The sequence below is a fragment of the Cibotium barometz genome, chromosome 11 (assembly GCF_041138505.1).
Source record: "Cibotium barometz isolate CiBa-2024 chromosome 11, ASM4113850v1, whole genome shotgun sequence".
NCBI classification, from domain to species: Eukaryota; Viridiplantae; Streptophyta; class Polypodiopsida; order Cyatheales; family Cibotiaceae; genus Cibotium; species Cibotium barometz.
This window is the reverse complement of record NC_141056.1, coordinates 28,593,298-28,619,636: the sequence shown is the minus strand read 5'-3', so window position 1 is coordinate 28,619,636 and position 26,339 is coordinate 28,593,298. Positions and strand designations below refer to the sequence as shown.

Sequence of the window (26,339 nt, the reverse complement as noted above, 5' to 3'; positions counted from 1 at the left end):
TGTGGGGCTTTTCTTTACGCATGACATTTTTGCTCTTTTTTTTGTGTTGCACCTCGTCCCAAGCACCCAGCAGCCGCCAGCTCACTTCGCCTCGCCTCTTCCTGGTAAACACCTCGCATTGCCTTTCCATCAGAATCCGTACTGTACAGCATGTACGGCTGGGCCTGGCAGCTGGCCACTGCACACTGTTCAGTGTTACCCGTAGTATGTGGGTTTACATTTTTGTACATAGTAGTAAGTAGTAAGTACAATGATTGCACTATGCAGTACAGTCTACAAGCAATGGCGGCCTATAGTATGGCTGGGGGCCGGGGCCTTGTACTAGGCAGCAGGCTGAAGTTCTGAACTTAGAAGCCTGAGTATAGGGCCACCTACTACCTAGGCCTAGGCCCTAAGGGCAATGGCTATCCTCAATGTTGCACAATGCACACTGTTGAAGCCTAAAAATTAGGGCTTTTTTAAAAACTGATTTAATAGTATATTATGTAATTTGAATCTTGTACAATGCTCATTGCTAAGTCTAAAAATTGGGCCTTTTTGAATGTTCTTCAGAATCCAGATGGGAAGACAAAAAGGTTTGGAATGGGAGCATGTGAACATTTTGAAATCTTCACGCCAGGGTACATAAGCCTGGCCAGTGCCCTAACCCCAATGTTTATTTGCCACAAATCAGGGATTAGCTTGGGATTAGCATGTGCAAGTGCATGCACATGACATCCCATTCTGTTTTTTCTCTGGCCTTAGGCCCAAGATCCTCCCGTAGTTAACAAATTTTTCACTACCCGTATGCGTTTAATTATACGCCCGTAGGCGATGCCGCCGAGGAAGCACCAAGGGGGGTTTTGAACCCATGACCTCTTGGTCCTAGGGAAACCACCTTCACCACTTAAGCTATCACCTCATTGGACATGACATCCCCTTCTACTAAACTTGATGACAAGATTCCAACTTATGACCGTGGATGACTGTCATCATCCCTTGTCTCCATACATGTCATCCTTCCCTTCCTAGCAACCTTTTCACTAAAAACCTTGCCTTAGGGCTCTGAATCCACTCCAAATCTAATGTAGAGATCTGGATTCTATGCATCTGTTCCACTTTGTCCCCTTGCCTTCTTGCCCTGTCCCTGAACACAAAAATGAATCCTTCTTGAAATTGATCTTGGCACCCTTGGCTCCACCCCTTGGATGAACTTCACCCCTTGGAGGGCAGCCCCAACTGGCTTCCAACTCTCATGCAACCCTGCCCTTGGGTTTGCGTGACACCAACCAGCTTCTAGGGGTCTTGACACATGCTGCGTTTCTTTCCTTGGACATGTGCACTTCTCTCGGACACCCACAACACTTAGTCTTGCTAAGTCTGATGTTGATACAATGTTGCCTCGTCACCACACCACCAAAAGATCAAGACACGGGCGATGGTTTCATCCATGAGCATGCAGTAAGGGTGGGTGGGATATGAGCAGCAACAATATCTCAGAATCAGCCTGAAGCTCTGATACCAATGTCACATGCGGAAGCTCTGGGAGTCTTCTTTCGGCCCTAAGCACTGCATAGGAACACTTGATGCAAGAATAATCAGCATAGATAGAGAATAGAAAGAGAGAGATGGCTGTATATTCAGTATATTCATAGAGTACAAAAAGGTACATCATCTGTGGTCTTTGGCCTTCCCAAAAAGGATAACAAAAGCTAATGGCCTCTGCCACAAACAAGAAGAGGAAAGCAGGACAAGGGCACCCCTAACAAAGCAAGCAGAAGATGGAGAAACCATGGCTCTGCGTACCCTAAATGAGTATATATACCTAGATGAATCCACGAACATGCCCAAATTCACCTTTTAGGAACGTGCATGTTATATACTCATGGTAGTCAACCCACAAGACTATATAATTATCAACTCCATTATGTATAGTATGGACTAGATACTACGACATCCCCAACCCTAAATGAGTACTTGGCTATGGACAAAGAAAGTATAGAGAAAAAACTCCCCTCACCCTTAGGGTTGGGTATCTTATTCAGACCATAGTGCATAGTTGCATGAAACAAAATGGCTAATGTCTATGCAATGGGAATGGTAAAGTTAGCAAATGGTAAGTCTATAATGCTACATAGTATACGTGAAAGGTAAATTTGTAAAATGAGGAAAAGAGTTGAGGGATAGAGGAGAAACCTGGGGTGGATCATAATTTGGAGGAGATGGCAAGCAAATCTTGGAACAATAAAAACTTGGAAGGAAAAATTTGCGAGAGAAATCTTGAGAGGAGGTTATGAAACAATAACAGATTTCGAAATGGTTGACTCTAGGGAAACAACATTTCCAAATTTTTGGCTAGGAAATAATCATTTCCTGATACTTTGCCATAGTGCCTCTGGGAAGAAGATTGGAGGTACTCTTGATGACTTTGCCACTGGCAAGCCTTTTGATCGCAGTACCAAGCAGGGTGATGGGGCACTGCTGCCTAACTTCCAGCTGATTTCCCCCTTCCTTGGGGATAATGTGTATAAGGCTGTTTGAGAGGCACTCTAGCGCAATGCCCGTGGCCATGAACTCAGAACTCATTGAAGGCTATCCTGAGGCCAGCATTCAAGAGCTCCCAATGTAGCTACTGGAAGAAAAAGATTTGGTAAATCCGTATGGATTCTGATCCCTGTGGTCCATATGGATCAGTTCGTTGGAAATCGGCTACAACGCCCTAATTGCCTCCCCCAAGCTGGCCAAGCCATATTTGAAACAGATTGCCTGCCTAAGATCTCTATTGACCTTTTAAATATGTGTGCGTGTGTGATAGTGTGTGTGTGTGCTACTGTATGAGGGGGATGTGAGGGCCTTGACCTTTTAAATACGTGTGTGCTAGTGTATCAGGGGGGTGTGAGGGGCTTGATAATGCAGGTAAGAGCAATAGCATTTAAACCTTGGCATGCTACAAACCACTTAACCAAATTCATTAACAATCAGAGAAATTATACACAACTTAGCTAAATTTATTAGCAATCAAACAAATTTTCTTTTTAGGAAAACTGAACCACATTTAGCTTTGCTCACACAGAAAGTTTTTTGTGAGTAAACAATCCAACCGACTTTGTTCCACCCGTGGTTTCAAAATCAACCTGCATTATTGGAAAAAAAACAATCCTGAGAGTGAACTAGATTAAGAAAACCGTTTCATATCAAACGGACAAAAGAAGGCCTCCATCATGCTAAATCTTCAACTAGACAGTTGTTTGGAAGCTAAGCATAAGGTAAGCACTCACCCTCATAGACATGCGTTCGCCAACAAGTCCGTCAATAGCCCGGACCAACGGATTGGCCAGCTCAACCAGCATTTCTACCTTCGCTCTGTCCTTCAAAAACCCCTGAAACTATCGTGACATAAATCACCTGTCCCTCTTAATGTAGGAAAGAAAACCAATCAAGAGAAGAAAAAAGAAATGCCTACCGGAGGAGCTAAGCTGGCCACTGCACCCATGGCCCAGTTCCAGAACACAGGTGCAGTTCCGAAACGAGCACTCACACTGCGTACACCCAGAACTTCATGGGCACTAGCTACCTCTGGAAGATTTCTGTCACCCAAAGACAGATGATGTAAAAAGCAGTGCTTCACAAGATCTCATTATTTACTTAAATCCACTAAAACACATAAAGCAAATAGTTCAAAAAGATCAATAACGCATGCAAATGGTGCGGGCAGACGCTATGCAAGCACTGCACACCACACCACACCACGGACCAGAAGGACCCAATTAGTCTAGCCCCGTCCCACACATGCACACATGCAGACGCACAAACTCTGATGCATGCACACACGCACACCCTCCAATGCGCACAAATCATCGCCCCAACATTTTTCATCTAAAAGTTGAAGAAGCTAAGCATAAAACCATACAGAAGATATACGCTTCTTCTGCCAACACCCTTCCCAAAGTCCACAACAAGACGGCCACTGTAAGGCTTCAGCTGCAGCTTCTCCCCTGAAATGTGTACAAATAGATAAGGTGCATACAAACCCCAATAAAAACAACCATACAAAGAGACCTTACAATTACTTAAGGTTCATTGTAAAGCATAGCTACCTCTCCGATAAGCAAGAACCTCCTCACCAAGGAGCAAAAAACTTGTGGAAAGTATAGTTGGACCTGCTCCACCAGATCCTGCAGTGAAATATGAAAATCTGGAATGTATTGTTAGAAGCTAAAGCAGTACTCATGTCCCCTTCCTCACTCCCTGAGTGCATTTATTTATGTAAGCATTTATTGTCAAGCAAAAAATGAAATGTTGGAGAAGCACTTTAAAGTACTACCAAGCTAAGTCACACGAAACGTTTCTGGCAAGGAAACGACGAACGTCGAAACGGCAAAGGAAACGGTGAGCATAGGTAGTAGGAAACCTCGGGGGTAGGATGAGTTTTAACATGACATTAAAGAACATTATATTGAAAATTGACATAGGCAAAAAGAATAAAGAAGTCTCAAATTTCATAGATCAAGACATTGGAGTCAAGTCTTCTACATCAACTTGTTGCTCAGACCATTCATCTATGGGATCTTCTTCTATGACATCCCATTGATGACATGGACCCATCTTATATGATGAATCTTTTCAAGAGGTTAACCTGAGGTTACTATGGACATATACCAAATCCTCTACCATCTTGATGGAGTGTATGAAGCCATATGTAGACCAATTCCGCTCACAAGCGGATGCACTCGAAACTTGAGACAAGAGAGTTATAGCTAATCTTTGCAATTGAGTACCTACACCATACATTTGCCACCACGCAACAGGAGATAACTTTAGCATGTCCCCAGGAGCGTCAATGTTTGCAAAATCATCCTGCTTCCCAATGTATCTTGCCAATTGAGCCTTGTAGATAGTCCTTTCATTGGCATTCTGACATATCCTGTCCAAGGTATGCCTCCATCCTCTCATGATTTCCTTATCCTTATGTGCATTCTTTAAGAACAACATAGGATTGAGAAGAAAGGCAGTGGCATGAAGGGGAGAATGAAGCATATTCCACCTGTATTCTGCAATTGCACGAATTTCTTCGTACATTGCTTCACCACTTGTATACTCCAAGAGCTTCTCCTTGATTTTCTCAAGTGCCTGGTCAATGCCCTCATACACAATGCCCATGCATGGCTCGTCTCTGTCAACAATGCGAAGCATGGCCATAATTGGCCAACAAACCTTAACATGTATTACAATCCCCTCCCAAAATGCAGCTGAAAGAATTTGATCCTCTACCTCCTGAGCAGAACTGCTTTGGCTCTTCCATTTCTCCCACTCCTGACTTGTGACAAGATGCTTCAAGGGTTCCTTCACCTTGGCAAGTCGATGGAGCATAAGGAAGTTTGAGGCAAACCTGGTATCGCCTGCTCTTATGAGCTTAAGCTTGGAATGCTTGCTAAACATTGCCCTCGTAGCATCATGATTGGCTATGAATTGCTGCACATTCTTACCGTTGTTTATAGCTGTATTCATCCACTCTATTATAGATAAGTCTTTGAGTAAAAGATTCAAGCAATGAGTTGCACAAGGAGTCCAGAAGATGTGCTGGAATTCCTCTTCGATGAGTTGACCGGCCAACTTGCAATTTGCTGCACTGTCTGTGATCACTTGAACCACGTTTTTAGGGCCAACCTCCATAATAATCTCCTTGAGAAGCTGCGCTATGAATTCTGCTGTCTTCTGGTTCCCACTTGTGTCCACGGACTTCTTGAACAATACTCCATAAGAGTTTGACACACCATGAAATTAAGCAAAGGCCTCTTCGCTGTATCTGTCCACCCATCTGAAAGGATGGAGCAGCCATACTCCGCCCAACTTGCCTCCACTGGACAGAGGGAAGTAGCCACTCTTTCTCGCTCCTTCTCCAAGAGCGTGGTCCGCAATTTCTCATAGTTTGGGGCTTTATAACCCTTCCCAAAAGAAGAAATAGCAGAAACCATGGCGTGAAAGTATGGAGAACGGGCAAGAGTAAAGGACAAACCATTAGCATAGAAACAGCGAGCCACGCCTCGTCCACTTCTTCTCTAGACGCATTTTGAAACATATTTTCCACCGAAGGCTGCGACAAGGATTGCTTCCCGGACGCATGTGTAGCATGAGTGATCTTCTGCTTCTTTTTGCTAGCACTTTCATGCTCTTCTCTAGCCATACGTGCCTTGTCTTCTGGTGAAACCTTCGAACAAAGTTGGATCCCCTCCTTTGTGATCCCCAACAAATGTGCGCGCACACGAGGATAGAATCCTCCAAACTCTCGATTACAAAATGAGCAAGCCCATTTTTTGGTCCCACCTTTACCAAATGCGCCTTTCTCTGTCACGTACTTCCATAAAGGCTCTGGAGAATGTGGTGTTTTTACCCGAAACCCTATTGGTGGAGGACCTTGTGAAGCAGATGTGGTGAGGAAAACATATTGTGGCGAGGTTCAAGAAAATAGCGGTGCTCTCCTTCGGGTGATTGGTGGAAAAGCAGCGTCCTGTTTGTTAGCACACAACCACTCTGGTAAGAGTATGATGCTCGGACACTTGCACTTGCGGGCTCTCTCTCGGATGGCGTGGTCAAGGGATAGATAGCCTCTGATGATAAGTGGACACTTGCAATGCTCAAAGATCACATTACGTGGCGCACAATCAAAGCAGAAGCACTCTTTCCTAAGATTTCTACCCTCAGACTGTTTCTCCAGTGACATTGGAGGCACACATGGGTGATGGAGAGAGAGAGAGAGAGAGAGAGAGTACAAATGGTGAAGTGGTCTGCCCAATTATATAGACAAGGCTTGGTCCAAGACTCCAAGTCCATGAAACCAGACGACACAACGCACAGAGAACACGCAGCACTTTAATTCTACGCGTTAAAAAACTAACGCTTCACTTACGCCGAAACAAAAAGCCAAAAAAAAAAAAATTTAAATTCTGGAGGCGATTTAACACGTGGCAAAATAAAATACGTGACCCATTTCTTGCACGTTTCCGCGTAATAGAAACACTCGCAGCAGCAGGAAACGTTGAAACGGCGTGTCATGAGAATATATTTTAAGTCCTCTAGAAAAATATTATTTATCCCCTCTTGAGTAATTTGGGGACGCCTAGATTACTCTTGCGTCATGCCGGCTAGGTTAATATCGTAGGTGACACCACTATAAATATTAATACGTGCGGTATATGACGTATGTTTGAGGCCACCTATGATTATTTCAGTTAGGTTTGTATGGCAGGGTGATTCCTGGGGTACTTACGCCTGGTAGTCATGAGTTGGTGATGATTTGTGCCTGTTTAATATTTGTGGGATTAATTTAATAATTAATTGGGCTTATATTTTCAGGTGATGAAGACTATGGGAATTGAAGAGTTTACTTTGGAAGAAATGTCTTGGATCATCACATTTCATTTTTGGCAAGCATAGTAGCTTGTAACCTTATCAAATGATTTTTCCATTTTGAACTTTAGGAAAGATACATTTATTTTTGTGGAATTTATTAAAGCCTATGGCTTTATCCTAGTCCCAATTTGACACTCTATTTTTGTTAAAGAAGAGTGCCGTGCTCTCTAAAAAGCACATCTTGTATTTTGGGGGCTATGGCCTAATTTTGGTGAAAAGGAAAGCTAATAAAGAAATACTTTTGTGTGGGGAGAGGCCACGCACAAGAGGGGGGAAGATTGCACCCAATATGGTCTTTTTGGAGCTAAGTATTTTTGTTTAAGTGTTTAATTTTTCAATTGATTTGATTTAGTTGAAGCTTACAAGCAATGGTTTTTATGACTGAATTAATTCTCTACTTTTCCACAATCAATTCCTAGAATAAGATTCCGGTTGCAGTGGTATCAGAGCTTGGGCTAGGAGATTTGTGGAGAAGGTAGGAAAGGGCTTCAACTTCTCAAAAATCAAGAAAGTGCAGGAATTTATCCAATGGACAGAAGGGTGTTTTGCAGGTTTTTACCCAAAGGTCAAAGATTCAAAACTAGATCTACTCTCAAACCCACTCACCACCCTGCAAAACCATCCCTCTCTATCAAAAAGCGGTTTTCCCAAATACTCAGTGAAATCAAAATCTGACCGTATGGATGAAATCCTCATAGCCAAAAACCTCACGGGTATCTCTCAGAAATCAGAAAGCTTCAAGGATGAACAAATCTATAATGGACGGGGGAGATAAATCTGTGTAAAAGCCATACAAAATTCTTCAAAAGAATTTCCAAGGAAGAGGCGCACAGCGGCAACCTGCCGGCGCAAAACGTCTAGTGGAGTAGAAAAAAAAAGAAGAAGCTTAATCCCATAAGCTCTAACCTCCATAAGCTAATCTCTCTCTAATCCTAATCAAGCTTACTTTTCCCAATCCCTATGCAAGTCACATCACTTTTTGAACCTCTACTTTTCCCTATTTCCAAATTTGAGGAGAAATTCAAAGGTTTTCAATCCTGAAAATTTCTGGGTGCAGAAAAGTGATTTACAGGTTTTAAAAAGCTTCAAAATTGCCTAGAAAAGGCCAGAAATCTCCGAAATCGCTTCTGAAAAATTTTGAAAATTTCAGAAAAATATTACAGAGTTTGGGCAAGGTTTACAGGACTGTTTCAGCAGGTTTCAAAGTGCAGAAAAATTATTTCATCAACAATTCGACTAGCCCAAGACTCTTGAATCACGCGGAATCGTTCGGGGTTTGTTTGAGGCGACGAGAATTCAATTCAGCCATTGAACAACGTCTTGTTCAGCTTCAACCAAGATCGAATTGCGGGAGAAAAACAAGATAAGTACTCATTTTTGCTTTATTTATTTACATCAAATAAAGTAAAATTTTATTTATCTACATCATTTGCACAAGCACTATGGTATATTTGCCTATCTCGCCATCAATTCAAGAGCAACTCCTTTCTTTACAACATCAAATTGTAGAAGAAAGAGAGAAGCGTATTGAATTGGAGAGACAGCTCTCGAATCGTAGACGCAAGCGTGACTCTTCGCTATCTTTTGATGACGAAGATGACACTATTCAAAGGGCTGTAAATGCTACATTGCAAGCACAAAGGTCACAAAAAGAATCCAAGATTAGTCGGAAAGCTTTCACATTTCAAAATTATGATGGAAAGAAGGATGCTAGGGTCATTTTAGCTTGGCTTAGTCAACTAGATGACTATTTTTCTGGAGAAAAATTTTCAGAGAATGATAAGATTAAATGTGCAGTCAATCATTTGGTAGACAGTGCAGCTTTATGGTGGAGTGTAATAAAGCAAGGTCGTGACAAGCCAGATTCTTGGAAAAGATTTCAACGGCTGGTTAAAAAAGCACTTTTTACCCTCACAATTCAAGTCCAAAGTTAGGCACCAATGGGATACTTTGCATCAATTGGAAAAGGAAACTATGTCACAGTATGTAGAAAAGTTCTGGAATACTTTATTACAGGTGCAGGTTGTGGATAGAGTTAGTGAGAAGGACCAAAAAAGGAAGTTCATATCGGGCCTTAGATCTACCATTAGGGCCGATGTGAATATGTTTCGACCTCATTCACTATCTTCTGCAATATCTTTGGCAACTAATTCAGAACGTAAAAATGGTTTTCCTAAAGAGATTAAAGCACATGAGGGTACTTCTTCTAAACCATTTACTAAATCTTTTTATGCTTCAAAGAAGATGTATAAACCAGGTTATGACAAAGGCAAGGACGAAGCTAAAGGCAACATGAGTACCAATAAGAAAGTCAATGGTGGCAAACCGAAGACATCTCCTATCAAATGTTTCAAATGCCACAAAGAAGGTCACATAGCACCGAATTGTCCGGAGCGTACCAAGAATTCAACACCAGCAGCAGCAGCTCGAGTCAACATGATTGAAGAAGACGACAATGAAGAAGAATCATTCGAGCAAGAGGGTCATTTCGATCCAAATTACTCAGAACAAGAAGGTAAACCTCATGTTCATTCTTTGCTTAAAATAAAAGGAACGATAAATAGACATGAAGTTCTTATTTTGCATGATGATGGTAGTACACATGATTTCATTTCTGAAAAGGTACTTAGAGCACTAAATCTTCATTCTTTACCTATGCACTATAAAGTCAAAGCAGCATTTACTGGAACAAAGTATAATTGCATGCAAGTAGTGAAAGATTTGGATTTATGCATCAAACCTTTAACAGAAAAGAGGGATTTCTTAGTTGCACCTTTACAAGGGGTAGATATAATTTTGGGTATGCCTTGGAGACACAAATACAATCCTATTATAGACTATGACACTCATAGCATTTCTCTAAGGAAGGACAATGAAAATATTATCCTCCAGTGTCAAGTTAAAGGAGAAATGAGTCCTTTGTTGAGTCACACTCAAGCAAAGAGAGCTCTAAGAAAAAGAGACACGACTTATATGGTATGGGTTAACCAGCTTGATGCTGAGTTGGACACATCCAAAAGTCCAAAATTTGATCTTTTTATCTCCAAATTTAGTGACTGTTTCATGGAAGATCTGCCTCCAGGATTACCTAAGTCTAGGCCTGAGGATCATAGCATTGACTTATTGCCTGGGAATTCCCCGCCTTGTAAAGCTCCCTATAGAGTCAACAATTTAGAGCAAAGAGAAATCCAAAGCCAAATAGAAGACTTGCTAGAGAGAGGCCTTATTCGACCTCTCAATCTGACATTTTCAAGACAGCTTTTAGAACCCAAACTGGTCATTATGAGTTTTTGGTTATGCCATTTGGTTTGACCAATGCTCCAGCTACTTTCAGCCGTATGATGAATCGTATATTCCTTAAGTTTCAAAGTTTTGTGATAGTGTTCTTTGATGACATTCTTGTTTTCAGCAAGGATCGACAAGAGCATGAACAACACTTGGAACAAGTGTTCAATCTTTTGAGAGAAAATGAATTGTATGTCAATCCTGAAAAGAGTTCTTTCTTTCAAGAGGAGATTGAATACTTAGGTTATATAGTGTCGGCTGAAGGGATTCGTGTAGATCCTAAGAAAATTGAGTGTATTGCTTCTTGGCCTACGCCTAGAAACATACATGATCTTAGATCTTTTCTTGGCTTATGTAGTTATTATAGGAAGTTCGTCAAGAATTTTACTTGTATTGCTCATCCTTTGACTGAACTCCTTAAGAAAGCTACAAATTTCAATTGGACTGATAAGCAAGATAAATCTTTTGAAACACTCAAGAATGCTTTAACACAAGCACCAGTTCTAACACTACCTGATTTTCAAAGACCATTCTTTATAGTAGTGACTGATGCTAGTGGCAAAGGATTTGGAGTTGTTCTTATGCAAGACAGCCATCCTATTGCTTATCAAAGTAGAAAGCTTAAGCCTGCAGAGCAAAATTATAGCACTTATGACAAGGAATTAGCAGCAGTAGTACATGCTTTGAAAATCTGGAAGCATTACCTAATGGGCTCTGAATTTCTTATCAAGACAGACCAACAAAGCATTAGGCATTTGCTTACGCAACCTCTTATTTCAGATAGGCATATCAAATGGGCAGCTTTCATTCAAAGTTTCCAACCTATGATTCAATATCAACCTGGAAAAGAAAATGTTGTTGCCGATGCTTTGAGTCGAAGACCAAATATCAACAACATTTCTATAATTGAAAGTGAACCATTTGTCCTCATGAAAGAAACTTACGAAGTTGATCCAGATTTTTCTCAAATATGGATCAAATTGCGTGAAAACAATTGGACACCTCAAGGAAGTTATTCTCATAATGATGGCTATCTTTTCTTTGAGAAGAGATTGTGTGTTACTCAACCTTACAGACAGCTTGTCTTGGAAGAGATGCACCAACCACCATTTGTGGGACATAGAGGAGTTTCCGCAACACTTCAAGTAGTTTCTCGCGAATTCTATTGGCCCCATTTGAAGAATGATGTAGCTAAGTTTGTAGCTGAATGTAACATTTGCCAAACAATCAAAAGCTACAAAGGCAAAGCTTTAGGATTACTTATGCCTCTACCTATTCCCGATAGACCATGGGAACAAGTGTCTATGGACTTCATTACCCTGAAATTCTTCATTCTTTTCAAACCCAGCAAATCCGCAATTGAGGACAATTGCAAACTCAAGCAAGAGGGATGTCATGAGAATATATTTTAAGTCCTCTAGAAAAATATTATTTATCCCCTCTTGAGTAATTTGGGGACGCCTAGATTACTCTTGCGTCATGCCGGCTAGGTTAATATCGTGGGTGACACCACTATAAATATTAATACGTGCGGTATATGACGTATGTTTGAGGCCACCTATGATTATTTCAGTTAGGTTTGTATGGCAGGGTGATTCCTGGGGTACTTACGCCTGGTAGTCATGAGTTGGTGATGATTTGTGCCTGTTTAATATTTGTGGGATTAATTTAATAATTAATTGGGCTTATATTTTCAGGTGATGAAGACTATGGGAATTGAAGAGTTTACTTTGGAAGAAATGTCTTGGATCATCACATTTCATTTTTGGCAAGCATAGTAGCTTGTAACCTTATCAAATGATTTTTCCATTTTGAACTTTAGGAAAGATACATTTATTTTTGTGGAATTTATTAAAGCCTATGGCTTTACCCTAGTCCCAATTTGACACTCTATTTTTGTTAAAGAAGAGTGCCGTGCTCTCTAAAAAACACATCTTGTATTTTGGGGGCTATGGCCTAATTTTGGTGAAAAGGAAAGCTAATAAAGAAATACTTTTGTGTGGGGAGAGGCCACGCACAAGAGGGGGGAAGATTGCACCCAATATGGTCTTTTTGGAGCTAAGTATTTTTGTTTAAGTGTTTAATTTTTCAATTGATTTGATTTAGTTGAAGCTTACAAGCAATGGTTTTTATGATTGAATTAATTCTTTACTTTTCCACAATCAATTCCTAGAATAAGATTCCGGTTGCAGTGGTATCAGAGCTTGGGCTAGGAGATTTGTGGAGAAGGTAGGAAAGGGCTTCAACTTCTCAAAAATCAAGAAAGTGCAAGAATTTATCCAATGGACAGAAGGGTGTTTTGCAGGTTTTTACCCAAAGGTCAAAGATTCAAAACTAGATCTACTCTCAAACCCACTCACCACCCTGCAAAACCATCCCTCTCTATCAAAAAGCGGTTTTCCCAAATACTCAGTGAAATCAAAATCTGACCGTATGGATGAAATCCTCATAGCCAAAAACCTCACGGGTATCTCTCAGAAATCAGAAAGCTTCAAGGATGAACAAATCTATAATGGACGGGGGAGATAAATCTGTGTAAAAGCCATACAAAATTCTTCAAAAGAATTTCCAAGGAAGAGGCGCACAGCGGCAACCTGCCGGCGCAAAACGTCTAGTGGAGTAGAAAAAAAAAGAAGAAGCTTAATCCCATAAGCTCTAACCTCCATAAGCTAATCTCTCTCTAATCCTAATCAAGCTTACTTTTCCCAATCCCTATGCAAGTCACATCACTTTTTGAACCTCTACTTTTTCCTATTTCCAAATTTGAGGAGAAATTCAAAGGTTTTCAATCCTGAAAATTTCTGGGTGCAGAAAAGTGATTTACAGGTTTTAAAAAGCTTCAAAATTGCCTAGAAAAGGCCAGAAATCTCCGAAATCGCTTCTGAAAAATTTTGAAAATTTCAGAAAAATATTACAGAGTTTGGGCAAGGTTTACAGGACTGTTTCAGCAGGTTTCAAAGTGCAGAAAAATTATTTCATCAACAATTCGACTAGCCCAAGACTCTTGAATCACGCGGAATCGTTCGGGGTTTGTTTGAGGCGACGAGAATTCAATTCAGCCATTGAACAACGTCTTGTTCAGCTTCAACCAAGATCGAATTGCGGGAGAAAAACAAGATAAGTACTCATTTTTGCTTTATTTATTTACATCAAATAAAGTAAAATTTTATTTATCTACATCATTTGCACAAGCACTATGGTAGATTTGCCTATCTCGCCATCAATTCAAGAGCAACTCCTTTCTTTACAACATCAAATTGTAGAAGAAAGAGAGAAGCGTATTGAATTGGAGAGACAGCTCTCGAATCGTAGGCGCAAGCGTGACTCTTCGCTATCTTTTGATGACGAAGATGACACTATTCAAAGGGCTGTAAATGCTACATTGCAAGCACAAAGGTCACAAAAAGAATCCAAGATTAGTCGGAAAGCTTTCACATTTCAAAATTATGATGGAAAGAAGGATGCTAGGGTCATTTTAGCTTGGCTTAGTCAACTAGATGACTATTTTTCTGGAGAAAAATTTTCAGAGAATGATAAGATTAAATGTGCAGTCAATCATTTGTAGACAGTGCAGCTTTATGGTGGAGTGTAATAAAGCAAGGTCGTGACAAGCCAGATTCTTGGAAAAGATTTCAACGGCTGGTTAAAAAAGCACTTTTTACCCTCACAATTCAAGTCCAAAGTTAGGCACCAATGGGATACTTTGCATCAATTGGAAAAGGAAACTATGTCACAGTATGTAGAAAAGTTCTGGAATACTTTATTACAGGTGCAGGTTGTGGATAGAGTTAGTGAGAAGGACCAAAAAAGGAAGTTCATATCGGGCCTTAGATCTACCATTAGGGCCGATGTGAATATGTTTCGACCTCATTCACTATCTTCTGCAATATCTTTGGCAACTAATTCAGAACGTAAAAATGGTTTTCCTAAAGAGATTAAAGCACATGAGGGTACTTCTTCTAAACCATTTACTAAATCTTTTTATGCTTCAAAGAAGATGTATAAACCAGGTTATGACAAAGGCAAGGACGAAGCTAAAGGCAACATGAGTACCAATAAGAAAGTCAATGGTGGCAAACCGAAGACATCTCCTATCAAATGTTTCAAATGCCACAAAGAAGGTCACATAGCACCGAATTGTCCGGAGCGTACCAAGAATTCAACACCAGCAGCAGCAGCTCGAGTCAACATGATTGAAGAAGACGACAATGAAGAAGAATCATTCGAGCAAGAGGGTCATTTCGATCCAAATTACTCAGAACAAGAAGGTAAACCTCATGTTCATTCTTTGCTTAAAATAAAAGGAACGATAAATAGACATGAAGTTCTTATTTTGCATGATGATGGTAGTACACATGATTTCATTTCTGAAAAGGTACTTAGAGCACTAAATCTTCATTCTTTACCTATGCACTATAAAGTCAAAGCAGCATTTACTGGAACAAAGTATAATTGCATGCAAGTAGTGAAAGATTTGGATTTATGCATCAAACCTTTAACAGAAAAGAGGGATTTCTTAGTTGCACCTTTACAAGGGGTAGATATAATTTTGGGTATGCCTTGGAGACACAAATACAATCCTATTATAGACTATGACACTCATAGCATTTCTCTAAGGAAGGACAATGAAAATATTATCCTCCAGTGTCAAGTCAAAGGAGAAATGAGTCCTTTGTTGAGTCACACTCAAGCAAAGAGAGCTCTAAGAAAAAGAGACACGACTTATATGGTATGGGTTAACCAGCTTGATGCTGAGTTGGACACATCCAAAAGTCCAAAATTTGATCTTTTTATCTCCAAATTTAGTGACTGTTTCATGGAAGATCTGCCTCCAGGATTACCTAAGTCTAGGCCTGAGGATCATAGCATTGACTTATTGCCTGGAAATTCCCCGCCTTGTAAAGCTCCCTATAGAGTCAACAATTTAGAGCAAAGAGAAATCCAAAGCCAAATAGAAGACTTGCTAGAGAGAGGCCTTATTCGACCTCTCAATCTGACATTTTCAAGACAGCTTTTAGAACCCAAACTGGTCATTATGAGTTTTTGGTTATGCCATTTGGTTTGACCAATGCTCCAGCTACTTTCAGCCGTATGATGAATCGTATATTCCTTAAGTTTCAAAGTTTTGTTATAGTGTTCTTTGATGACATTCTTGTTTTCAGCAAGGATCGACAAGAGCATGAACAACACTTGGAACAAGTGTTCAATCTTTTGAGAGAAAATGAATTGTATGTCAATCCTGAAAAGAGTTCTTTCTTTCAAGAGGAGATTGAATACTTAGGTTATATAGTGTCGGCTGAAGGGATTCGTGTAGATCCTAAGAAAATTGAGTGTATTGCTTCTTGGCCTACGCCTAGAAACATACATGATCTTAGATCTTTTCTTGGCTTATGTAGTTATTATAGGAAGTTCGTCAAGAATTTTACTTGTATTGCTCATCCTTTGACTGAACTCCTTAAGAAAGCTACAAATTTCAATTGGACTGATAAGCAAGATAAATCTTTTGAAACACTCAAGAATGCTTTAACACAAGCACCAGTTCTAACACTACCTGATTTTCAAAGACCATTCTTTATAGTAGTGACTGATGCTAGTGGCAAAGGATTTGGAGTTGTTCTTATGCAAGACAACCATCCTATTGCTTATTAAAGTAGAAAGCTTAAGCCTGCAGAGCAAAATTATAGCACTTATGACAAGGAATTAGCAGCAGTAGTACATGCTTTGAAAATCTGGAAGCATTACCTAATGGGCTCTGAATTTCTTATCAAGACAGACCAACAAAGCATTAGGCATTTGCTTACGCAACCTCTTATTTCAGATAGGCATATCAAATGGGCAGCTTTCATTCAAAGTTTCCAACCTATGATTCAATATCAACCTGGAAAAGAAAATGTTGTTGCCGATGCTTTGAGTCGAAGACCAAATATCAACAACATTTCTATAATTGAAAGTGAACCATTTGTCCTCATGAAAGAAACTTACGAAGTTGATCCAGATTTTTCTCAAATATGGATCAAATTGCGTGAAAACAATTGGACACCTCAAGGAAGTTATTCTCATAATGATGGCTATCTTTTCTTTGAGAAGAGATTGTGTGTTACTCAACCTTACAGACAGCTTGTCTTGGAAGAGATGCACCAACCACCATTTGTGGGACATAGAGGAGTTTCCGCAACACTTCAAGTAGTTTCTCGCGAATTCTATTGGCCCCATTTGAAGAATGATGTAGCTAAGTTTGTAGCTGAATGTAACATTTGCCAAACAATCAAAAGCTACAAAGGCAAAGCTTTAGGATTACTTATGCCTCTACCTATTCCCGATAGACCATGGGAACAAGTGTCTATGGACTTCATTACCCTGAAATTCTTCATTCTTTTCAAACCCAGCAAATCCGCAATTGAGGACAATTGCAAACTCAAGTAAGAGGGATGTCATGAGAATATATTTTAAGTCCTCTAGAAAAATATTATTTATCCCCTCTTGAGTAATTTGGGGACGCCTAGATTACTCTTGCGTCATGCCGGCTAGGTTAATATCGTGGGTGACACCACTATAAATATTAATACGTGCGGTATATGACGTATGTTTGAGGCCACCTATGATTATTTCAGTTAGGTTTGTATGGCAGGGTGATTCCTGGGGTACTTACGCCTGGTAGTCATGAGTTGGTGATGATTTGTGCCTGTTTAATATTTGTGGGATTAATTTAATAATTAATTGGGCTTATATTTTCAGGTGATGAAGACTATGGGAATTGAAGAGTTTACTTTGGAAGAAATGTCTTGGATCATCACATTTCATTTTAGGCAAGCATAGTAGCTTGTAACCTTATCAAATGATTTTTCCATTTTGAACTTTAGGAAAGATACATTTATTTTTGTGGAATTTATTAAAGCCTATGGCTTTACCCTAGTCCCAATTTGACACTCTATTTTTGTTAAAGAAGAGTGCCGTGCTCTCTAAAAAGCACATCTTGTATTTTGGGGGCTATGGCCTAATTTTGGTGAAAAGGAAAGCTAATAAAGAAATACTTTTGTGTGGGGAGAGGCCACGCACAAGAGGGGGGAAGATTGCACCCAATATGGTCTTTTTGGAGCTAAGTATTTTTGTTTAAGTGTTTAATTTTTCAATTGATTTGATTTAGTTGAAGCTTACAAGCAATGGTTTTTATGATTGAATTAATTCTTTACTTTTCCACAATCAATTCCTAGAATAAGATTCCGGTTGCAGTGGTATCAGAGCTTGGGCTAGGAGATTTGTGGAGAAGGTAGGAAAGGGCTTCAACTTCTCAAAAATCAAGAAAGTGCAAGAATTTATCCAGTGGACAGAAGGGTGTTTTGCAGGTTTTTACCCAAAGGTCAAAGATTCAAAACTAGATCTACTCTCAAACCCACTCACCACCCTGCAAAACCATCCCTCTATCAAAAAGCGGTTTTCCCAAATACTCAGTGAAATCAAAATCTGACCGTATGGATGAAATCCTCATAGCCAAAAACCTCACGGGTATCTCTCAGAAATCAGAAAGCTTCAAGGATGAACAAATCTATAATGGACGGGGGAGATAAATCTGTGTAAAAGCCATACAAAATTCTTCAAAAGAATTTCCAAGGAAGAGGCGCAAAGCGGCAACCTGCCGGCGCAAAACGTCTAGTGGAGTAGAAAAAAAAAGAAGAAGCTTAATCCCATAAGCTCTAACCTCCATAAGCTAATCTCTCTCTAATCCTAATCAAGCTTACTTTTCCCAATCCCTATGCAAGTCACATCACTTTTTGAACCTCTACTTTTTCCTATTTCCAAATTTGAAGAGAAATTCAAAGGTTTTCAATCCTGAAAATTTCTGGGTGCAGAAAAGTGATTTACAGGTTTTAAAAAGCTTCAAAATTGCCTAGAAAAGGCCAGAAATTTCCGAAATCGCTTCTAAAAAATTTTGAAAATTTCAGAAAAATATTACAGAGTTTGGGCAAGGTTTACAGGACTGTTTCAGCAGGTTTCAAAGTGCAGAAAAATTATTTCATCAACAATTTGACTAGCCCAAGACTCTTGAATCACGCGGAATCGTTCGGGGTTTGTTTGAGGCGACGAGAATTCAATTCAGCCATTGAACAACGTCTTGTTCAGCTTCAACCAAGATCGAATTGCGGGAGAAAAACAAGATAAGTACTCATTTTTGCTTTATTTATTTACATCAAATAAAGTAAAATTTTATTTATCTACATCATTTACACAAGCACTATGGCAGATTTGCCTATCTCGCCATCAATTCAAGAGCAACTCCTTTCTTTACAACATTAAATTGTAGAAGAAAGAGAGAAGCGTATTGAATTGGAGAGACAGCTCTCGAATCGTAGGCGCAAGCGTGACTCTTCGCTATCTTTTGATGACGAAGATGACACTATTCAAAGGGCTGTAAATGCTACATTGCAAGCACAAAGGTCACAAAAAGAATCCAAGATTAGTCGGAAAGCTTTCACATTTCAAAATTATGATGGAAAGAAGGATGCTAGCGTCATTTTAGCTTGGCTTAGTCAACTAGATGACTATTTTTCTGGAGAAAAATTTTCAGAGAATGATAAGATTAAATGTGCAGTCAATCATTTGGTAGACAGTGCAGCTTTATGGTGGAGTGTAATAAAGCAAGGTCGTGACAAGCCAGATTCTTGGAAAAGATTTCAACGGCTGGTTAAAAAAGCACTTTTTACCCTCACAATTCAAGTCCAAAGTTAGGCACCAATGGGATACTTTGCATCAATTGGAAAAGGAAACTATGTCATAGTATGTAGAAAAGTTCTGGAATACTTTATTACAAGTGCAGGTTGTGGATAGAGTTAGTGAGAAGGACCAAAAAAGGAAGTTCATATCGGGCCTTAGATCTACCATTAGGGCCGATGTGAATATGTTTCGACCTCATTCACTATCTTCTGCAATATCTTTGGCAACTAATTCAGAACGTAAAAATGGTTTTCCTAAAGAGATTAAAGCACATGAGGATACTTCTTCTAAACCATTTACTAAATCTTTTTATGCTTCAAAGAAGATGTATAAACCAGGTTATGACAAAGGCAAGGACGAAGCCAAAGACAACATGAGTACCAATAAGAAAGTCAATGGTGGCAAACCGAAGACATCTCCTATCAAATGTTTCAAATGCCACAAAGAAGGTCACATAGCACCGAATTGTCCGGAGCGTACCAAGAATTCAACACCAGCAGCAGCAGCTCGAGTCAACATGATTGAAGAAGACGACAATGAAGAAGAATTATTCGAGCAAGAGGGTAATTTCGATCCAGATTACTCAGAACAAGAAGGTAAACCTCATGTTCATTCTTTGCTTAAAATAAAAGGAACGATAAATGGACATGAAGTTCTTATTTTGCATGATGATGGTAGTACACATGATTTCATTTCTGAAAAGGTACTTAGAGCACTAAATCTTCATTCTTTACCTATGCACTATAAAGTCAAAGCAGCATTTACTGGAACAAAGTATAATTGCATGCAAGTAGTGAAAGATTTGGATTTATGCATCAAACCTTTAACAGAAAAGAGGGATTTCTTAGTTGCACCTTTACAAGGGGTAGATATAATTTTGGGTATGCCTTGGAGACACAAATACAATCCTATTATAGACTATGACACTCATAGCATTTCTCTAAGGAAGGACAATGAAAATATTATCCTCCAGTGTCAAGTCAAAGGAGAAATGAGTCCTTTGTTGAGTCACACTCAAGCAAAGAGAGCTCTAAGAAAAAGAGACACGACTTATATGGTATGGGTTAACCAGCTTGATGCTGAGTTGGACACATCCAAAAGTCCAAAATTTGATCTTTTTATCTCCAAATTTAGTGACTGTTTCATGGAAGATCTGCCTCCAGGATTACCTAAGTCTAGGCCTGAGGATCATAGCATTGACTTATTGCCTGGAAATTCCCCGCCTTGTAAAGCTCCCTATAGAGTCAACAATTTAGAGCAAAGAGAAATCCAAAGCCAAATAGAAGACTTGCTAGAGAGAGGCCTTATTCGACCTCTCAATCTGACATTTAAAAGACAGCTTTTAGAACCCAAACTGGTCATTATGAGTTTTTGGTTATGCCATTTGGTTTGACCAATGCTCCAGCTACTTTTAGCCGTATGATGAATCGTATATTCCTTAAGTTTCAAAGTTTTGTTATAGTGTTCTTTGATGACATTCTTGTTTTCAGCAAGGATCGACAAGAGCATGAACAACACTTGGAACAAGTGTTCAATCTTTTGAGAGAAAATGAATTGTATGTCAATCCTGAAAAGAGTTCTTTCTTTCAAGAGGAGATTGAATACTTAGGTTATATAGTGTCGGCTGAAGGGATTCGTGTAGATCCTAAGAAAATTGAGTGTATTGCTTCTTGGCCTACGCCTAGAAACATACATGATCTTAGATCTTTTCTTGGCTTATGTAGTTATTATAGGAAGTTCGTCAAGAATTTTGCTTGTATTGCTCATCCTTTGACTGAACTCCTTAAGAAAGCTACAAATTTCAATTGGACTGATAAGCAAGATAAATCTTTTGAAACACTCAAGAATGCTTTAACACAAGCACCAGTTCTAACACTACCTGATTTTCAAAGACCATTCTTTATAGTAGTGACTGATGCTAGTGGCAAAGGATTTGGAGTTGTTCTTATGCAAGACAACCATCCTATTGCTTATCAAAGTAGAAAGCTTAAGCCTGCAGAGCAAAATTATAGCACTTATGACAAGGAATTAGCAGCAGTAGTACATGGATCAGAAGCAGCCGACAGTATCATATTTTCAGGTTCCTCTATCCCAGACTCTACATAGATCGGCATCAAAGCTCCTTGTCGGAGCGCACAGGTGGGCAAACACCATCAGTTTGTAATTCAGACTGAAACAGTAATTGAGTATTGTTCTCCATCTCTCTTGCATTAAGTTCTTCGTCTTGTCGAAGATTTTGGAGTTTGTGTGAATACATAAGTCATATTTTGTTACATCTAGCATCTCAATAAACCCCTCCTTGGTCATTCTAAAAGGCCGTCTCTCTAGATTCGTTTTTAGATTTTGACATTTAATCTACTCATTGAACACGTCCTTTAATTTGGTCTCATAGTCCCTTTGGGCTTTTCATAGACGTTAATGAATTCTTTCTTCCTTTCCATCCTTATAGACCCATTTTGGGTGGAAGCTTGTCAATCAGGTTGCGATGTAGAGCTGCCAAAGGTCATCTCCGATAGCTCTATTTTGCTTGTATTTGGTTGATCTGGCTGCCTCTAGTCCTTTGTTCCAAGAGATGGTAATGCATCCAAAGGAAGCCCATGAGATCATCATCCAACATTTGGTCCATACATACCAACAATCTGTATCACCCGACAATTGATTATATGGAGGAAGATAAGGCGAGCCAAGGTATCTCTGTTTACCTTTTGCATGTGATGGACTTTCTAAATGTGTACTTTGCAATTCCATGCTGAAAGTCGATGTTCTTTGTAGTTTGCCAAAACCCAATTGGTTAAAGTAACCATACCCCACGTTTCCTATGCAATGTGTCAAGTTCCAAGTGGCACAAGAAATATAGCCATGCAGTTTTACCTTAAAAAGTCCGGCTCTTCTTTCGAGTCGGAGTTCGGATTGGAGGCTGTTGCCAGCCGCACAAGCTCAGCAGCCATAACTGCAGTTTCCAACATTTAATCAGGTTTCTCCTGAGCTTCCATTTTCTTGAATGCTGTGGTGATGTGAAAAGAAGGTGCAAAAAATGAAATTATTAGAAGTATCTGATACCATTGCTAACTCCTGGGTAGATTCCAGCAGTCGTTAAAGCAGGCACATTTGCAGCTTTTGCTTTCTCATGTAAGCTTTTTGTGCGACGCGAGTAGTCTTGGTCATCGCACACATCTATGTACGCAACCTGTCAATATTTATATGATATGTAGTTCTCTCAGAATGCATGCTTAAAAATCTGGAATTAACTTCATAAAAACACGATAAATACATCACATGTGTGTGTCTCTTTGTGCAGGCACATGAGTGCACGTGTGTCTGCACTCACATGCAATAACTGCACAAAAACACATGTATATGTGAATGTTGGTGTACGTGTTTAAAAGCAAGTCTGTGCCATTGTACAAATGTGCATGAGTAAAAATTGCTCTTTAGGGCTGCTTACACATAAAGGGCATGCCAAGGGAGGAAGAAGGGGGTGGGGAGGGGGGGGTCACGGCCACCCATGACACAGATTGCCCTCCAAATCCCCATAGCAGGGGAAGGGGCTTCATGTGTGACCAGACATTGACCAACTACACAGCCTTTCCAAGCCAAACAGGACACATGATCTGCCCTAACCTTTCTCGAGATAGCGGATTCCAAAACATTGCAATGCTCTTTGCGCTGGAATGGTCCAGCTGCATGGACCACCAGGTCTACGCCTGTCACAAGTTTAGAAGAAATAGTTGGTGTTAGACTCTTATTTTTAATGATAACATTCTGGCCATTGTGAAGCAAATCAAATCAAATCACATAGCTTGAGCCAGAGAAGAAAAATGTAGTACCATCCAAGGCTGCTCTCAAAGCTGTTGCATCGTCAATATCAACCTGTATAAATTCAATGTTTCCTTTGATCTCCGATAAAAGCTGTTCTCCTTTTGCTCTTACCAAGCCAGAATGGGAAAAAAATAAGTAACGTGCTTCTTTAATTGTCTTGCAAAAGATTTGATCAAGGTATCTAATCAGCAGTCAATTACAGCTAGATTACAATGCAAAGAAACATCATAAAACTGCATTAAAATTGATGAGCTACAGCCAAACTTCTTTAGCCTCATCCACACCACCCCCCCCCCCAAGGACTTTGGTTGCTGTTTTCTTCCCGCTCTACGTTACTCTAGCATCCAAGAGGGCAGCCCCCCCTTGACGTTAGTGGTGGGCAGCCAGGCCCGGCTTTGACATCCGAGAAGGCTGCCCCCTTTAGCGTTTTGGTAGGTAGCCACAGCGGGCTTCAATATCTGAGAGGGCAGCCCCCCTTAGTGTTTGTGGTAGGCAGCCAGGGCCAGCTTTGACATCCAAGAGGGCAGCGCCCCTTCAGCGTTTGTGGTTGGCTGCCAGGGCCAGCTGGAGCCCACTGTGGTCTCTTTCAAAGACAAGCATGTGCCCCCCCATCAGCAAGTGTGGACTGTAGGCTTTCACAACCGCAGATCGCAAAAACTCACAAACAACCCCTCATGGCATTTACAGCTTAAAGAGAACTGCCCCCTGGCTCGGCTGCATTAGGACCAGGGAGAGTGGCAGTGGAGGACGGACCCCACAGCACGGCCAAAGCACCCTAGTTTTCTCTTCTTTCAATATATGGCCTAGTTGAGCCGCCACATTCTGATACAGCAGATCGATGTTGCTTCAGCCTTCCATTGGAAGACCCACGGCATCTCCACTCCTTTCCTCACAGACTTCTAGCAACAGTTATGTAACAGCTTCCGCACCATCTGGAGAACATCCGCTCCGTCTGCACGAACCGCATACACTCTCTCTGGGCACTAGGAACGTCTTACAAGTGACTCACACCAGATACGAAACTTCGAGATGCTTTCCTCTAAACTTGGAGGCAGGTCCCCTTTGTCACATAGGGGACAGTGTGGCCCCCACACACCACCACCACCCGCCCTGCATCCAAAGCCTCCCTCTCAAAGCAGCCAGCCACTAGGAACGTCTTACAAGTGACTCACACCAGATACGAAACTTCAAGATGCTTTCCTCTAAACTTGGAGGCGGGTCCCCTTTGTCACATAGGGGACAGTGTGGCCACACACACACCACCACCACCACCCGCCCTGCATCCAAAGCCTCCCTCTCAAAGCAGCCAGCCATGGAGGGAGCTCCCACCCTCTTTTGCCTCATCATTAATTCACAAGAGGGTTGTAGTCTGCTTTGAGCGAGCGCCTGTTTTCAAAAAATAGAATGAGCTTTCCTTGGGAACACACACACACACACACACACAGTGTGACCCCCACACACACCACCACCCCCCGCCCTGCATCCAAAGCCTCCCTCTCAAAGCAGCCAGCCATGGAGGGAGCTCCCACCCTCTTTTGCTTCATCATTAATTCATAAGAGGGTTGTAGTCTGCTTTGAGTGAGCACCTTTTTTCAAAAAATAGAATGAGCTTTCCTTGGGAACACACACACACGCACACCCGCGCGCGCAAATATATGCACACATATATTATATTATGTTATATTATACATATAGTATAGACACATCAGGGAATGGTTCATTCCTTAAGCTCCTTTTAAGGGTTCCTATATTTGCTTTTGCAAACATTGCCTTTGGATAACTGCTTCATTAGCAAGCAAGCCCTTGGAAAGATTAGTAAGGAAGTGTGGGGATTTCATCTGGCAAACACAGACTAAGGAGGAGGAGAACCCAGTAAGAAACTTCTCCTTACCACCACAAATCTAATTTATGTAGGTGCCAAACAATTGTACTAGGATAAATTACAGACCCAAAACCCTAGTTGATAATTAGGTATAGTTTAAGAAAAGTAAGAAAGAGTCCCATATTGAGGTTTTTCTGACAGCCACATAATATCCATTTGCACAAATCATGCTATGTACCGGTTAGTAAACGTGATTGCATGTATAGAGACGAGCATAATTGCAGATAAACTAGGGTAAACCTACCTGTTGCGGCCAGCCAAGACGAGCTTGAGGTTGGGGCAGAGTCTGGAGAGGGAGCGTGCGGTAGACCCGCCGACCCGCCCAGTGGCGCCCAATATCAAGACCTTTGCGTTGGAATGGTCAGCTGAGCAAATGGGCGACAAGGAGCGGGCGGGTAATGCCCGCCTGGGCGGACACGGAGGTTTGAAACTGACTCTGAACCAGTGTTGCTGCTGCAGCGAAGGAAAGATCATCTTTCACCACCTTGTGCTAGCTCGACTTCTTTGCAGCGATGAAATGAATACCATATCCATCATTTTCGTTGGCACCAAGTTGCACGTGGACCTATCATAGCCTTTCAAATATGTGACATGAGGGGCCTGTTTCCATGCTACAACTGGTTTAGAGTTATAGTAGACAGAATGACAAAAACTTTTGTGGTTCTGAACTCTACACACCAGATTTTAGAGCGTGGAAATTGGCCCCAAGGTAGTTAAATGAGTTTGCAACTCTTTTTTTTTGTTTTTGAGCTTGTCGTTTCTTCATTAATTTGACTAATTGCAAATTAGAAGTGCATATTGGTAGTTCCTTACCACCTTGGCAACACTGTTTGGGGACACAAAATTGGCCCTTGATACTCAAAGCTCCCCAGGATACATGCAAGCGAGCCCCATGATAAGCTTGCCATAGATCTTTTATGAGAATGCGAATGGATGGGCTAGAATTATATCACTAAGCCACAAAATTTGGGGAGAAATTCAATTATCTTCATCTCATGTGCATCTAATGTTTTCCTTTAACCTAGAAGATTGCTCCAAGCATATCTTTTTTCAAGCTAAATCTACTCAATTGATTTTGCCCCAGTACCACCACATCTACGCATAGACGAGTGACAAGTAGATGGGGTGCACGTCGGTGTATGCGAGGGGGTAGGGATTAGTGTGATTATAGTAGTAGAGGGATGGGAAGGCCCAACCCCCCCAAGGATTTCGCTACCACCATGGCTCTCTGCTCGGGGGTTTCTAGTGAAATGAA

The 26,339-nt window shown here is 40.7% G+C and overlaps 1 protein-coding gene across 2 annotated transcripts in view; it reads right to left on the bottom strand.

The window, feature by feature from the left end:
* The window catches only part of LOC147634009 (Saccharopine dehydrogenase), a 35,623-nt gene extending 9,990 nt beyond the window's left edge, over positions 1-25,633 (bottom strand). For both annotated transcript variants that reach the window (XM_086805107.1, XM_086805106.1), the window contains exons 1-10: positions 25,329-25,633; positions 23,211-23,308; positions 23,005-23,087; positions 22,444-22,570; positions 22,255-22,333; positions 4,077-4,174; positions 3,890-3,974; positions 3,443-3,566; positions 3,258-3,359; positions 3,049-3,113 (exon numbers count right to left, since the gene is read on the bottom strand). In XM_086805107.1, coding sequence (XP_086661233.1) covers positions 3,049-3,113; positions 3,258-3,359; positions 3,443-3,566; positions 3,890-3,974; positions 4,077-4,174; positions 22,255-22,333; positions 22,444-22,570; positions 23,005-23,087; positions 23,211-23,308; positions 25,329-25,558 — 1,091 coding nt within the window. In that variant the 5' untranslated portion in view covers positions 25,559-25,633. The remainder of the gene's footprint in view (positions 1-3,048; positions 3,114-3,257; positions 3,360-3,442; positions 3,567-3,889; positions 3,975-4,076; positions 4,175-22,254; positions 22,334-22,443; positions 22,571-23,004; positions 23,088-23,210; positions 23,309-25,328) is intronic.
* Between the last annotated feature and the right edge of the window lie 706 nt (positions 25,634-26,339).